Genomic DNA, 12,365 nt, shown 5'->3' on the forward strand with positions numbered 1-12,365 from the left:
TGTGTAGGATTGATGCAAAGTAGACCTCCCCCCCCCCTCTTTGTATTAATGAAAGGTCAAAATTAAATAGGAGTGATTTCTCTCGGCAGTTAGTTGGTACCCACTCGCTCAAAATAGGTCATTGATGGAATCGGTCATAATATTCCTAATTAATTTTGATCTTGTTTAATTAAACTAAAAGGATATAAAACCATGAACTCAGATGTGTTTCTATACTTATAAATTTTAAATGAGTATTCTATATGTACGTACATTTCCTATTTACTGGTGTTATTTAGCTATTTTGAGTTAAATGTTGATTTCGTTTTGAGCAGTAATTTACTTTTATTTACCATTATTTTGTTGTATTTCTACATACCTATAAATTTTACAATTCCTAAATTTGGATATTTTGTCAGAAATATACATATATTATGTGTTTCAGGTTAATTTCGTTCTCTTAAATATCTGTATCTTATGTCTATATATAAGGATCGATTTCAAGTATTATGCTTTTAATTCTGTGAATCTGCATTGACACCCTGGGAGTGTTTTATTTACACTTTACAGGGTGATACTTTATATGGATGCCTTTATCTCTAGGATTATTAGATGCAATGGATAAAAACATTATGAAACCTACGCGTAACTTTATCCTTAAATATATCCGGATTGTTTTCCTGTATTATATAATTTTTTAGAGATCAAAATAACTTTTGTAGGTACACCTTTTTTTCTCATTTTAACTTTCTTAATTTTGCAGACTTAAAATGTTTGGTTAGATTAGTTTGACTGATTATGAGAGATGGAGGGACCCGGGCACAGCATAAATATACCAAGAGACTGGATTTATACAAAGGTTAATAACATTTGTAATTTATATTTATATGCAGGCAATTTAGTGAAAAATTTTAAATCATTTTGATTTTAGAATCATTTTAATGTTAATGCGACAATCTCTCTTACTATGGAAGGCAGGGAGTAAGGGAGGGGACAATGTGCAATTAATTCAATTTAAGAGGGTTCGCTGAAAAGCAATGAAAACCAGATTTATCAAGAAAATTTTACCAAAATTGTAAAGGGGTCATGGTAACCTAATTTAGAACAAAATTAGTTCTAAGAAAAAAATCATTTACTTGAAAATTAAATTATCAACACATCACAATGTAGTAAACATTCTGTAATTAATCACTAGAAATATCTTGTTTAGAACTACCTCAACCCTTCTCATATATTTATAACTGACACGTAAATTCAAGCGGTTCTTAGATTATTTAAAACATAAATATCACAGTAGAGTTTCTTTACATGAAATGACATTTTCTTGGGAAAAAATATTTGTTAAAACCAGCCATTAATAACAAATTTTTCTGTTGGCATTTTCAAAACTAGCTCAGCTAGTTAGCTGGGCATTGATGCGCAAGTACCCAAAGTCAGTCAGAATCTGCTGTATTCGTGCACATTCCCTTTAAGCCAGTACCAAAAGTCTGAGACTCCTAAAAGTTGAATATTCGATCCATTGTCCCCTCCCTTACACCCTGATGGAAGGAGTTATAAATACTCCTTGATTATCTTAAACATCAGTTTCAATGTCAAGATTTGATTACCCCATGGCGTTCTGTTTTAATTCTTAAGATTAATATTTAAATTCATGTTATTTAGACTAAAGATTAATTTAACAGAACTTTTGTTTTTAGATATTGGATGCCTGTCAAAAGAAATACCATGGTAAACTGTGTGGTATTGTGTTGGCGGGCGGTTCTGGTGCTGGCAAAACAACCTTCTGTAAACAGCTGAAGGTGGAGCGGCCAGGAAACCGAAAACATTCTCTTATCAAGAACAAGCTTATTGCCTCCTATGTGATTCCGACAGCAAGGTAAACCAATCTTCATCTGTATCTTAACTCCAGAGAATCTGAGCTTCATACATACACATTAGAGATACTAATCATACATGAATATTAAACTCCTAATAACATTTATAATTTTGTAGGTAGCATTTTCTCCTTTAAAAAAAGACAAACCGAAACTGAGTTCTATTAAAGTAATATTTCAAGTATTTCTGTTGCAAAAGACTCTAGACAAAAATAATATTGATTTTATTAACCTAATTGAAAATATAATGCCCCTTTTATGTATTACCTATATCAGACTAGTTCAATAAGTTTATTGGTTATGTCAGTGGTTTGAACAATTTTGATGTTTAGGCCAAAGGGGGACGTAACTGAAGCTTTTTTGATGCAGGGGGGGGGTTTTCTCAGGAACCACTTGATGAACCGTGTAAATTTTTTGGACTTAAGCTTTTATGGGTATGAACATCTTATGGTTTCAAAGTCACCCCCCTACCCCCACCCCCTAGCCCCACGGGGCTCAAAAACCCCCTAAAAATGAACCTAACCTTAATTTTCTCAGAAACCATTTGACCAATAGGGATGATTTCTTAGACTTAAGCTTTTATGGTTATAAACTAACTTCTAGTTTAAAAGTTATTCTCATGCCGCCAACCCCTAGCCCTCCGGGGCTCAAAAAAACCCTAAAAATGAACCTAACCTTAATTTTCTCAGAAACCATTCGACCAATAGAGATGATTTCTCAAACCTAAGCTTTTATGGTTATTACCTAAATTTTGGTTTAGAAGTCACCCCCTGCCCCCAACTCCTAGCCCTCCGGGGCTCCAAAAAACCCTAAAAATGAACCTAACCTTAATTTTCTCAGAAACCATTCGACTAATAGAGATGATTTCTTAAACCTAAGCTTTTATGGTTATAAACTAAATTTTGGTTTAGAAGTCACCCCCCTGCTGCCAACCCCTAGCCCTCCGGGGATCAAAAAAAACCATAAATGAACCTAACCTTTATTTCTCAGAAACTATTTGATCAATAGAGATGATTTCTTAAACTTAAGCTTCTTTTAAACTATTTATAGTTTAGAAGTCACTCCCCTGCCTCCAACCACTAGCCCTCCGGGGCTCCAAAAACCCCTAAAATGAACCTAACCTTAATTTTCTCAGAAACCATTTGATCAATAGAGATAATTGCTTAAACTTAATCTATAATGCTAATAAACTAACTTCTAGTTTATAAGTCACCCCACTGCTGCCAACCCCTAGCCCTCCGGGGATCAAAAAAACCATAAATGAACCTAACCTTTATTTCTCAGAAACTATTTGATCAATAGAGATGATTTCTTAAACTTAAGCTTCTTTTAAACTATTTATAGTTTAGAAGTCACTCCCCTGCCTCCAACCACTAGCCCTCCGGGGCTCCAAAAACCCCTAAAATGAACCTAACCTTAATTTTCTCAGAAACCATTTGATCAATAGAGATAAGGGGGGGGGAAGTTCTGCCACTTTCGCGTAAACAGTGTGCAGTGGACTAGGTATTGATTTTAGATTATAGGTTATTTAGGATAAAAGTTTACTTTTGGGTATTAGTTCACGTATATTTAATCATTTTTTGAATAGGTCTCCAGGTTCAGGTGCTGCAGGCTGGAAGGTCGTTTCTGGACAGGTAAAAAAATTTAAAAAATTTAGTTTGAAGAGTTAGAGAGCAACTTATAAAACAAAATATGCTTCTTTTTGAATGTTATTAACATATCTGCAGAAAAAATTAAATTCGGCCTCCAGGTTCAGGTGCTGCAGGCCTCCAGGTACACTCTGGACAGGTAAAAATTAAGTTTTCTTATTTGAAGAGTTAGAGGTACACTTATTTAACCAAATATGCATCTTTATGGATGTTATTACCATATTTGAAGAAAAAATGACAATCGGCCTCCAGGTTCAGGTGCTGCAGGCCTCCAGGTACACTCTGGACAGGTAGAAATTAAAATTTCGTATTTGAAGAGTTAGAGGTACACTTATTAAACCAAATATGTATCTTTTTGAATGTTATTACCATATTAGAAGAAAAAATGACAATCGGCCTCCAGGTTCAGGTGCTGCAGGCCTCCAGGTACACTCTGGACAGGTAAAAATTAAGTTTTCTTATTTGAAGAGTTAGAGGTACACTTATTTAACCAAATATGCATCTTTATGGATGTTATCATCATATTTGCAGAAAAATTTAAAATCGGCCTCCAGGTTCAGGTGCTGCAGGCCTCCAGGTACACTCTGGACAGGTAGAAATTAAAATTTCGTATTTTAAGAGTTAGAGGTACACTTATAAAACAAAATATGCATCTTTTTGGATGTTATTACCATATTTGAAGGTAAATTGACAATCGGCCTCCAGGTTTAGGTGCTGCAGGCCTCCAGGTACACTCTGGACAGGTAAAAATTAAAATTTCTTATTTAAAGAGTTAGAGATACACTTATTTAACCAAATATGCAACTTATTGGATGTTATTACCATATTTGAAGGTAAATTGACAATCGGCCTCCAGGTTCAGGTGCTGCAGGCCTCCAGGTACACTCTGGACAGGCAGTTATAATATTTTTTGATACTTTTTGATTTGAACACCTTACCTGGATCCTGGTGACCACTGGTGACTGCTTGTGGCCGCTGGCAAGGTAAATTCCAATAAAGGTAATATTTGATACTAGAGGAAAGGTTTCTAAATAGAAAATTATTAAAATATAATAATATGACAAAATTTATCTTCAAATATGATAATAACATCCAAAAACACGCATATTTGGATTAATAAGTGTACCTCTAACTCTTTAAATAAGAAATTTTAATTTTTACCTGTCCAGAGTGTACCTGGAGGCATGCAGCACCTGAAACTAGAGTTCAATTTGAATTTTTTCTGTAAATATGATAATAACATCCAAAAAGATGCATATTTGGTTTTATAAGTGTACCTGTAACCCTTTAAATAATTTTTTGGTGCTTGCTTACATGTGAAGACCGGAGCACCGAAACCCCCCCCCCCCCGCTTAGTTTTGACAAAAATCAAAAATAAGGGGGGGGTAGTTTTTTCACTGTACAACACGCCAGAAAGTTGAGTGAGGTAAATCAAGTAAATCCAGTATACCAGAGGGGAAACCTTATTACAGGGATATTCATGTTTTGGGGCATAATTTCCTTATTTATTGACTGATTTTAGTAATTGATGTATCCCTGAACAGAAAATAAGGAGGAGGGGGGCCAGTAAAAGGTTTTAATTTTGCGCAAAAATAAAACCTTTTACTGGATTTTCTTGATTTACCTCACTCAACTTTCTGGCGTGTTGCACAGTAAAAAAACTACCCCCCCCCCCCCCTTATTTTTGATTTTCTTCAAAATTAAGGGGGGGGGGGGGGTTAAGTCTTTGCAAACTTGCTGAGCACTTTTCCTCCTTGCCGTTTTCCAGACATTAAAAAACTACCCCCCCCCCCCCTTATTTTTAATTTTTGGCAAAACTAAGGGGGTGGAGGGGGTTTTGGTGCTCCAGTCTACCACATGTAAGCAAGTATCAATTTTTTTAAATTTTTACCTGTCTAGAATGGATCTGGAGGCCTGCAGCACCTGTACCTGGAGGCCGAATATCAATTTACCTTCAAATATGATAATAACATCCAAAAATACGCATATTTGGTTTAATAAGTTTACCTCTCCAGAATGTCCAGAATGTACCTGGAGGCCTGCAGCACCTGAACCTGGAGGCCGATTGTCAATTAACCTTCAAATATGGTAATAACATCCAAAAAGATGCATATTTTGTTTTATAAGTGTACCTCTAACTCTTCAAATAAGAAATTTTGGTTTTTACCTGTCCAGAGTGTACCTGGAGGCCTGCAGCACCTGAACCTGGAGGCCGATTGTCATTTTTTCTTCAAATATGGTAATAACATCCAAAAAGATGCATATTTGGTCAAATAAGTGTACATCAAACTCTTCAAATAAGAAATTTTAATTTTTACCTGTCCAGAGTGTACCTGGAGGCCTGCAGCACCTGAACCTGGAGGCCGATTTTAAATTTTTCTGCAAATATGATGATAACATCCATAAAGATGCATATTTGGTTAAATAAGTGTACCTCTAACTCTTCAAATAAGAAAACTTAATTTTTACCTGTCCAGAGTGTACCTGGAGGCCTGCAGCACCTGAACCTGGAGGCCGATTGTCATTTTTTCTTCTAATATGGTAATAACATTCAAAAAGATGCATATTTGGTTTAATAAGTGTACCTCTAACTCTTCAAATAATTTTTTTTAATTTTTACCTGTCCAGAGTGTACCTGGAGGCCTGCAGCACCTGAACCTGGAGGCCGATTGTCATTTTTTCTTCAATTATGGTAATAACATCCAAAAAGATGCATATTTGGTTAAATAAGTGTACATCAAACTCTTCAAATAAGAAATTCTAATTTTTACCTGTCCAGAGTGTACCTGGAGGCCTGCAGCACCTGAACCTGGAGGCTGATTTTAAATTTTTCTGCAAATATGATGATAACATCCATAAAGATGCATATTTGGTTAAATAAGTGTACCTCTAACTCTTCAAATAAGAAAACTTAATTTTTACCTGTCCAGAGTGTACCTGGAGGCCTGCAGCACCTGAACCTGGAGGCCGAATTTAATTTTTTCTGCAGATATGTTAATAACATTCAAAAAGAAGCATATTTTGTTTTATAAGTTGCTCTCTAACTCTTCAAACAAAAAATTTTAAATTTTTTTACCTGTCCAGAAACGACCTTCCAGCCTGCAGCACCTGAACCTGGAGACCTATTCAAAAAATGATTAAATATACGTGAACTAATACCCAAAAGTAAACTTTTATCCTAAATAACCTATAATCTAAGATCAATACCTAGTCCACTGCACACTGTTTACGCGAAAGTGGCAGAACTTCCCCCCCCCCCTTGCTTAAACTTAATCTATAATGCTAATAAACTAACTTCTAGTTTATAAGTCACCCCACTGCCGCCAACCCCTAGCCCTCCGGGGCTCCAAAAAAACCCTACAAATGAACCTAACCTTAAATTTCTCAGAATTTGATCAATAGAGATGATTTTTCAAACTTAAGCTTTTATGGTTATAAACTAACTTTTGGTTTAGAAGTTACCCCCCTGCCGCAAACCCCTAGCCCTCCGGGGATCTAAAAAACCCATAAAAATGAACCTAACCTTTATTTTCTCAGAAACCATTTGACCAATAGAGATGATTTCTTAAACTAAAACTTTTATGCTTATAAACTAACTTATAGTTAAGAAGTCACCAGCCTGCCCCCAACCCCTAGCCCTATGGGGCTCAAAAAACTCTAAAATGAACCTAACCTTAATTTTCTCAGAAACCATTTGATCAATAGAGATAATTGCTTAAACTTAAGCTATAATGCTAATAAATTAACTTCTAGTTTAGTTGTCACCTCCCTGCCGCCAATCCCTAGCCCTCCAGGGCTCAAAAAAACCCTAAAAATGAACCTAACCTTAATTTTCAGAAACCATTTGATCAATAGATATGATATCTTAAACTTAAGCTTTTATGCTTATAAATTAACTTTTAGTTTAGAAGATATTTTGGACTTCATATGTTATGGGAAAAGAGTTGGGACTCTAAACTTTGTTAATTAAAAATTTTGTTAAAGCAAAGCTTTTCTTTAACTAGGTTTGGTCTGTGAGGGTTAGCTTTTTTTCGTTAATTTAGACATATTATAATTGTCCTATTGATTTTCAACTTTGCATGATAATTTCTATATCATTTAGGTACAATTTTTAAAACGTAGCTACTCTATATAATTATTAACAGAAAGTCCAAATGCCCATTTAAAACATGCTGATTTTTAAAATTAAGGTTAGGTTCATTTCTAGAGGTTTTTTGAGCCCCTGAGGGCTAGGGGTTTGCGGCAGGGAGGTGACATCTAAACTATAAGTTAGTTTATAAGCATAAAAGCTTAAGTTTAAGAAATCATCTCTCTTGATCAAATAGTTTCTGAGAAAATTAAAGTTAGGTTCATTTTTAGGGTTTTTGAGCCCTGAAGGGCTAAGGGTTGGCGGCAGGGGGGTGACTTCTAAACTAAAAGTAAGGTTATAAGCATAAAAGCATAAGTTTAAGAAATCATCTCTATTGATCAAATGGTTTCTGAGAAAATTAAGGTTAGGTTCATTTGTAGGGTTTTTTGAGCCCCAGAGGGCTAGGGGTTAGCGGCAGGGGAGTGACTTCTAAACTATAAGTTAGTTTATAAGCATAAAAGCTTAAGTTTAAGAAAACATCTCTCTTGATTAAATAGTTTCTGAAAAAAATAAGGTTAGGTCAATTTTTAGGGTTTTTGAGCCCCGGAGGGCTAGGGGTTGGCGGCAGGGGGGGTGACTTCTATACTAAAAGTTAGTTTATAACCATAAAAGCTTAAGTTTAAGAAATCATCTCTATTGGTCAAATGGTTTCTGAGAAAATAAAGGTTAGGTTCATTTTTAGGGTTTTTTGGAGCCCCGGAGGGCTAGGGGTTGGCGGCAAGGGGGTGACTTCTAAACCAAAATTTAGTTTATAACCATTAAAGCTTAGGTTTAAGACATCATCTCTATTGGTCGAATGGTTTCTGAGAAAATTAAGGTTAGCTTTATTTTTAGGGTTTTTTGAGCCCCGGAGCTAGGGGTTGGCGGCAGGGGAGTAACTTCTAAACTAGAAGTTAGTTTATAACCATAAAAGCTTAAGTTTAAGAAATCATCTCTATTGGTCAAATGGTTTCTGAGAAAATAAAGTTTAGGTTCATTTTTAGGGTTTTTTGGAGCCCCGGAGGGCTAGGAGTTGGCGGCAGGGGAGTAACTTCTAAAATAGAAGTTAGTTTATAACCATAAAAGCTTAAGTTTAAGAAATCATCTCTATTGTTCAAATGGTTTCTGAGAAAATAAAGGTTAGGTTCATTTTTATGTTTTTTTTTATCCCCGGAGGGCTAGGGGTTGGCGGCAGGGGGGTGACTTCTAAACCAAAATTTAGTTTATTACCATAAAAGTTTGAGTTTAAGAAATCATCTCTATTAGTCGAATGGTTTCTGAGAAAATTAAGGTTAGGTTCATTTTTAGGGTTTTTAGGAGCCCCGGAGGGCTAGGAGTTGGGGGCAGGGGGGTGACTTCTAAACCAAAATTTAGGTAATGACCTTAAAAGCTTAGGTTTAAGAAATCATCTCTATTGGTCGAATGGTTTCTGAGAAAATTAAGGTTAGGTTCATTTTTAGGGTTTTTTTGAGCCCCGGAGGGCTAGGGGTTGGCGGCATGAGAGTAACTTTTAAACTAGAAGTTAGGTTATAACCATAAAAGCTTAAGTCTAAGAAATCATCCCTATTGGTCAAATGGTTTCTGAGAAAATTAAGGTTAGGTTCATTTTTAGGGGGTTTTTAAGCCCCGTGGGGCTAGGGGGTGGGGGTAGGGGGTTGACTTTGAAACCATAAGATGTTCATACCCATAAAAGCTTAAGTCCAAAAAATTTACACGGTTCATCAAGTGGTTCCTGAGAAAACCCCCCCCCCTGCATCAAAAAAGCTTCAGTTACGTCCCCCTTTTAAACTATTCATTCTATTCAACTAGCGAACAATTGAATCCAAAGTAGCTTTATAAGCATTCAACTAATACAACTTTTACTACAGGGATAGAAGTGGAGAGCACATAGTCCAGTTTCTCCATTCCATCTACTCCCAGCTGATAGAATCCTCCAGTCTTTCAAGATTTAGGGAACAGCCTGACTCAGGTAGCAAGAAAGGGCGTTGTTACTTTATTTACCACTAGCGGCTACTCACCTAGAGGCCTCTAGGGCACTTGAGGGGCGATTTGTATCCCAAAACCCATTTTTAATTTAGATTTTATTTAAGTGAATTTTTTTGGGGAGGGGGTTAATTTTTTTCTAGGGAGAGTGGTGGTACCCTCCCCAAAATTAGTTAAAAAACCTTCTTGGAACCTATGAGAAGCTACCCTGTTAAGGAGAACCCGATCGGTTCAGCGGTTAGCGACATCCTTATAAAGATGATATTTTTTAATTTAACAATGTTTTAAAATTAAATCACAATTTTTGTCTAAAAGAAGCTTTTTGATTTCATTATAGATAAAGATATTAAACAAAATAAATAAATCTTAACCTTGTAGGTAGAATAAAATGGATATGAATTAAAAGAAATTCTGACGAAAGCTTTTTAAATGTATCTAATAAATATTTTTTAGCTTGGCTGAGAGAGGCCGTTGATAACCCTGATGAAGTGTTCAAAAATGTTCTGCTTTTTCCGCTTTTAGAGTGTGAAATTCAACATAAGGTAAAGTCAAACGTTTTTGTTAGCCCTCGCTTTTTAACGGCATGCAATACTTCATTCTGATTTCGTCAAGGAGCAGTTCTGAATTGTATATAGGTAGCTTAAGTCTCAATGATAGTCTTTAAAAAAAATACCTACTTTGTTATGGATTCCAGCTTTTTCTGAAAAAAGGAATAGACGAGATTTTTTCTTTAATTTTTGACATAAAGACACTTATATTGTACTAGCTCTATTAAAAGTAAATATTTGAAAACCAGTCCGTTAACCACTTAATCTTTCTTCCCCACTTGGTTTATTTAATTTTGATTTTTGAAGATTAGAAAAAAATAGAAGTTGACAAGAAAGAAAGAGGATTAGTAGTTTTTTCTTAACTCTATTTAAAGTTTCGACATAATTGGTATATGATTTTAGGGAATAGGAATATCTAAAATACAAAGTGGGACGATGGCAGTTCATCCGTTCGTTTGTCTCTTGAACCGTTTTGTCCGTTTAGTTTTCAGGAAATAGACCTACTTGTCCTGTGCTGGTTTAAAGCTATTTTCCTGGATGCTACCACCCTTGTAAAAAGTAGTTTCCCCCACCAAAAAAAATCTACTTTCTTAAAAATATAAATTCTTCTAGGTTGTGATTTTTCTGGTTGATGGTTTAAACCTTGATCTAGTCCCTCCTGCACCCAGCAATGATACACAGAGTAAGACAATACCGCAGCTACTCTCCAAACATGCTCATCTTTTTCCAAGGTAAATTTTTAGATTAACTTATTGATATCGTATCTCCTTTTTAGCAAGGGGATGTATGTTCGTAAACTTCTGCAGGATCTCTCAAAACATCATATTGGATAAGATAATATTAATGTATTATCCTACAATTTGTGATCTACAAAAAGCTTTTGATGGCTGTTCTTATAGAACCTTACTTGCTAAATACACCCTTTCCTCTCTTAAATAGAAATTTACATCCAAAAATTGCAATTTAGATTAATTTATCGTCTTTTAGATGGTTGTTGCCAGTGTTTACAACCCGCCAGTCAACTATGATAACAACTCATTTCCCCGGCTTCAGAAGAATCAGCATTGATGATCTCAGGAAAACTCATGTAAGTTAGTTTTTTACAAATTCAGATTCTAAGTGCAATTTGCGCATTGATCACGAGATGGTTGCATTAAAAATGACGAAAAAGTACTGATGAAAACTGGTAGCCAAATATTTCAATAACCCCAACATTACCTAATTGCCGTATTTTTTCATAATTAATTCATGTTTAAGGTGATTCAAGACATCCAACAGTTTATTCTTGCCCGACTCCAAGCTGATAGAAGCATATCAAAGAAGGTAATAAATTTCATTTTAGCCTAAAACAGATCGGCTTCGCCCCTGGCATCTAGTAGCTCTGTATGTGAAGGGAGGTGGGGGCAAAAAAAATAAAACCATCACAAGATATGAATCTAAAAAATACCTTGAAAGCCATTCTGGTTCAGTAGTGAGCGAGATCTTAACGGACAAACATAAAAATCTTACTACTTTATAGAACAGAATTCATTAGGTAGTATCTTCATGTTTATTCATATTTTTGTGATAAATATAATATCCCAGCCCCTCTTTTTCACGATTGGTGGTAATTATGTCCTTCTTTAAATAAATGCATGTATTTTTTCCTTTTTCCCATAATCAAGTTTTAATGCTATATCGTCATGTGAATGGCCCCAAAGAACAATTTTCTTTTTTTTTCAATTGAATTAGGCTTTATTTTTAATAAAAGCTTATCTTGTTTTCCTTAAATTTAGATAACCAAAGATTCTACTGAACTATTGAGCTTGCTACATGTTAAATCTGCCGCCTGTTTTCTTTACATTAAAAAGGTATGTGATATTCCCACCCAACCTTTTTTTCAGAAAAATTGAAAAATAAGAATGTAGGTAGTTTTATTAAAGTAGGGTTGATTAGGTTAAAATATATTAGGTATTGGGTAGTCCTGCAGAGGTTAGTAAAGAGGAGTATGCACGAACGAGCGCAAGTGATTCTAAGCACATAAGAAAATATGCTAGGGTTATGTTTAATATCTTTATATCAATTTTAGAAAATAAGTTTTACCATGGTTTTATATGAAAAAAAACGTTGAAATGTTAGGCCATTTTTGACTATATAGTATATAACATCAATTGTTTTGTTGAGTTCAAACTGCTGTGACACAAAAGTAGACTTTTTCAATGGAAAATGTTAATTTAGAAAAAGG

At 35.1% G+C, this 12,365-nt stretch overlaps 1 protein-coding gene across 4 annotated transcripts in view; it reads left to right on the forward strand.

Annotated features, from left to right (window-relative positions):
- The first annotated feature begins 740 nt into the window (after positions 1-740).
- LOC145324964 (uncharacterized) overlaps positions 741-12,365 on the forward strand; it is a 38,465-nt gene continuing 26,840 nt past the window's right edge. For all 4 annotated transcript variants that reach the window (XM_080167731.1, XM_080167733.1, XM_080167732.1 and 1 more), the window contains exons 1-8: positions 741-838; positions 1,677-1,855; positions 9,479-9,579; positions 10,047-10,135; positions 10,754-10,872; positions 11,129-11,228; positions 11,399-11,464; positions 11,917-11,991. In XM_080167731.1, coding sequence (XP_080023857.1) covers positions 785-838; positions 1,677-1,855; positions 9,479-9,579; positions 10,047-10,135; positions 10,754-10,872; positions 11,129-11,228; positions 11,399-11,464; positions 11,917-11,991 — 783 coding nt within the window. In that variant the 5' untranslated portion in view covers positions 741-784. The remainder of the gene's footprint in view (positions 839-1,676; positions 1,856-9,478; positions 9,580-10,046; positions 10,136-10,753; positions 10,873-11,128; positions 11,229-11,398; positions 11,465-11,916; positions 11,992-12,365) is intronic.

Source organism: Acartia tonsa, chromosome 7 (assembly GCF_053477335.1).
Source record: "Acartia tonsa isolate MP-2025a chromosome 7, ASM5347733v1, whole genome shotgun sequence".
Classification (NCBI taxonomy): domain Eukaryota; kingdom Metazoa; phylum Arthropoda; class Copepoda; order Calanoida; family Acartiidae; genus Acartia; species Acartia tonsa.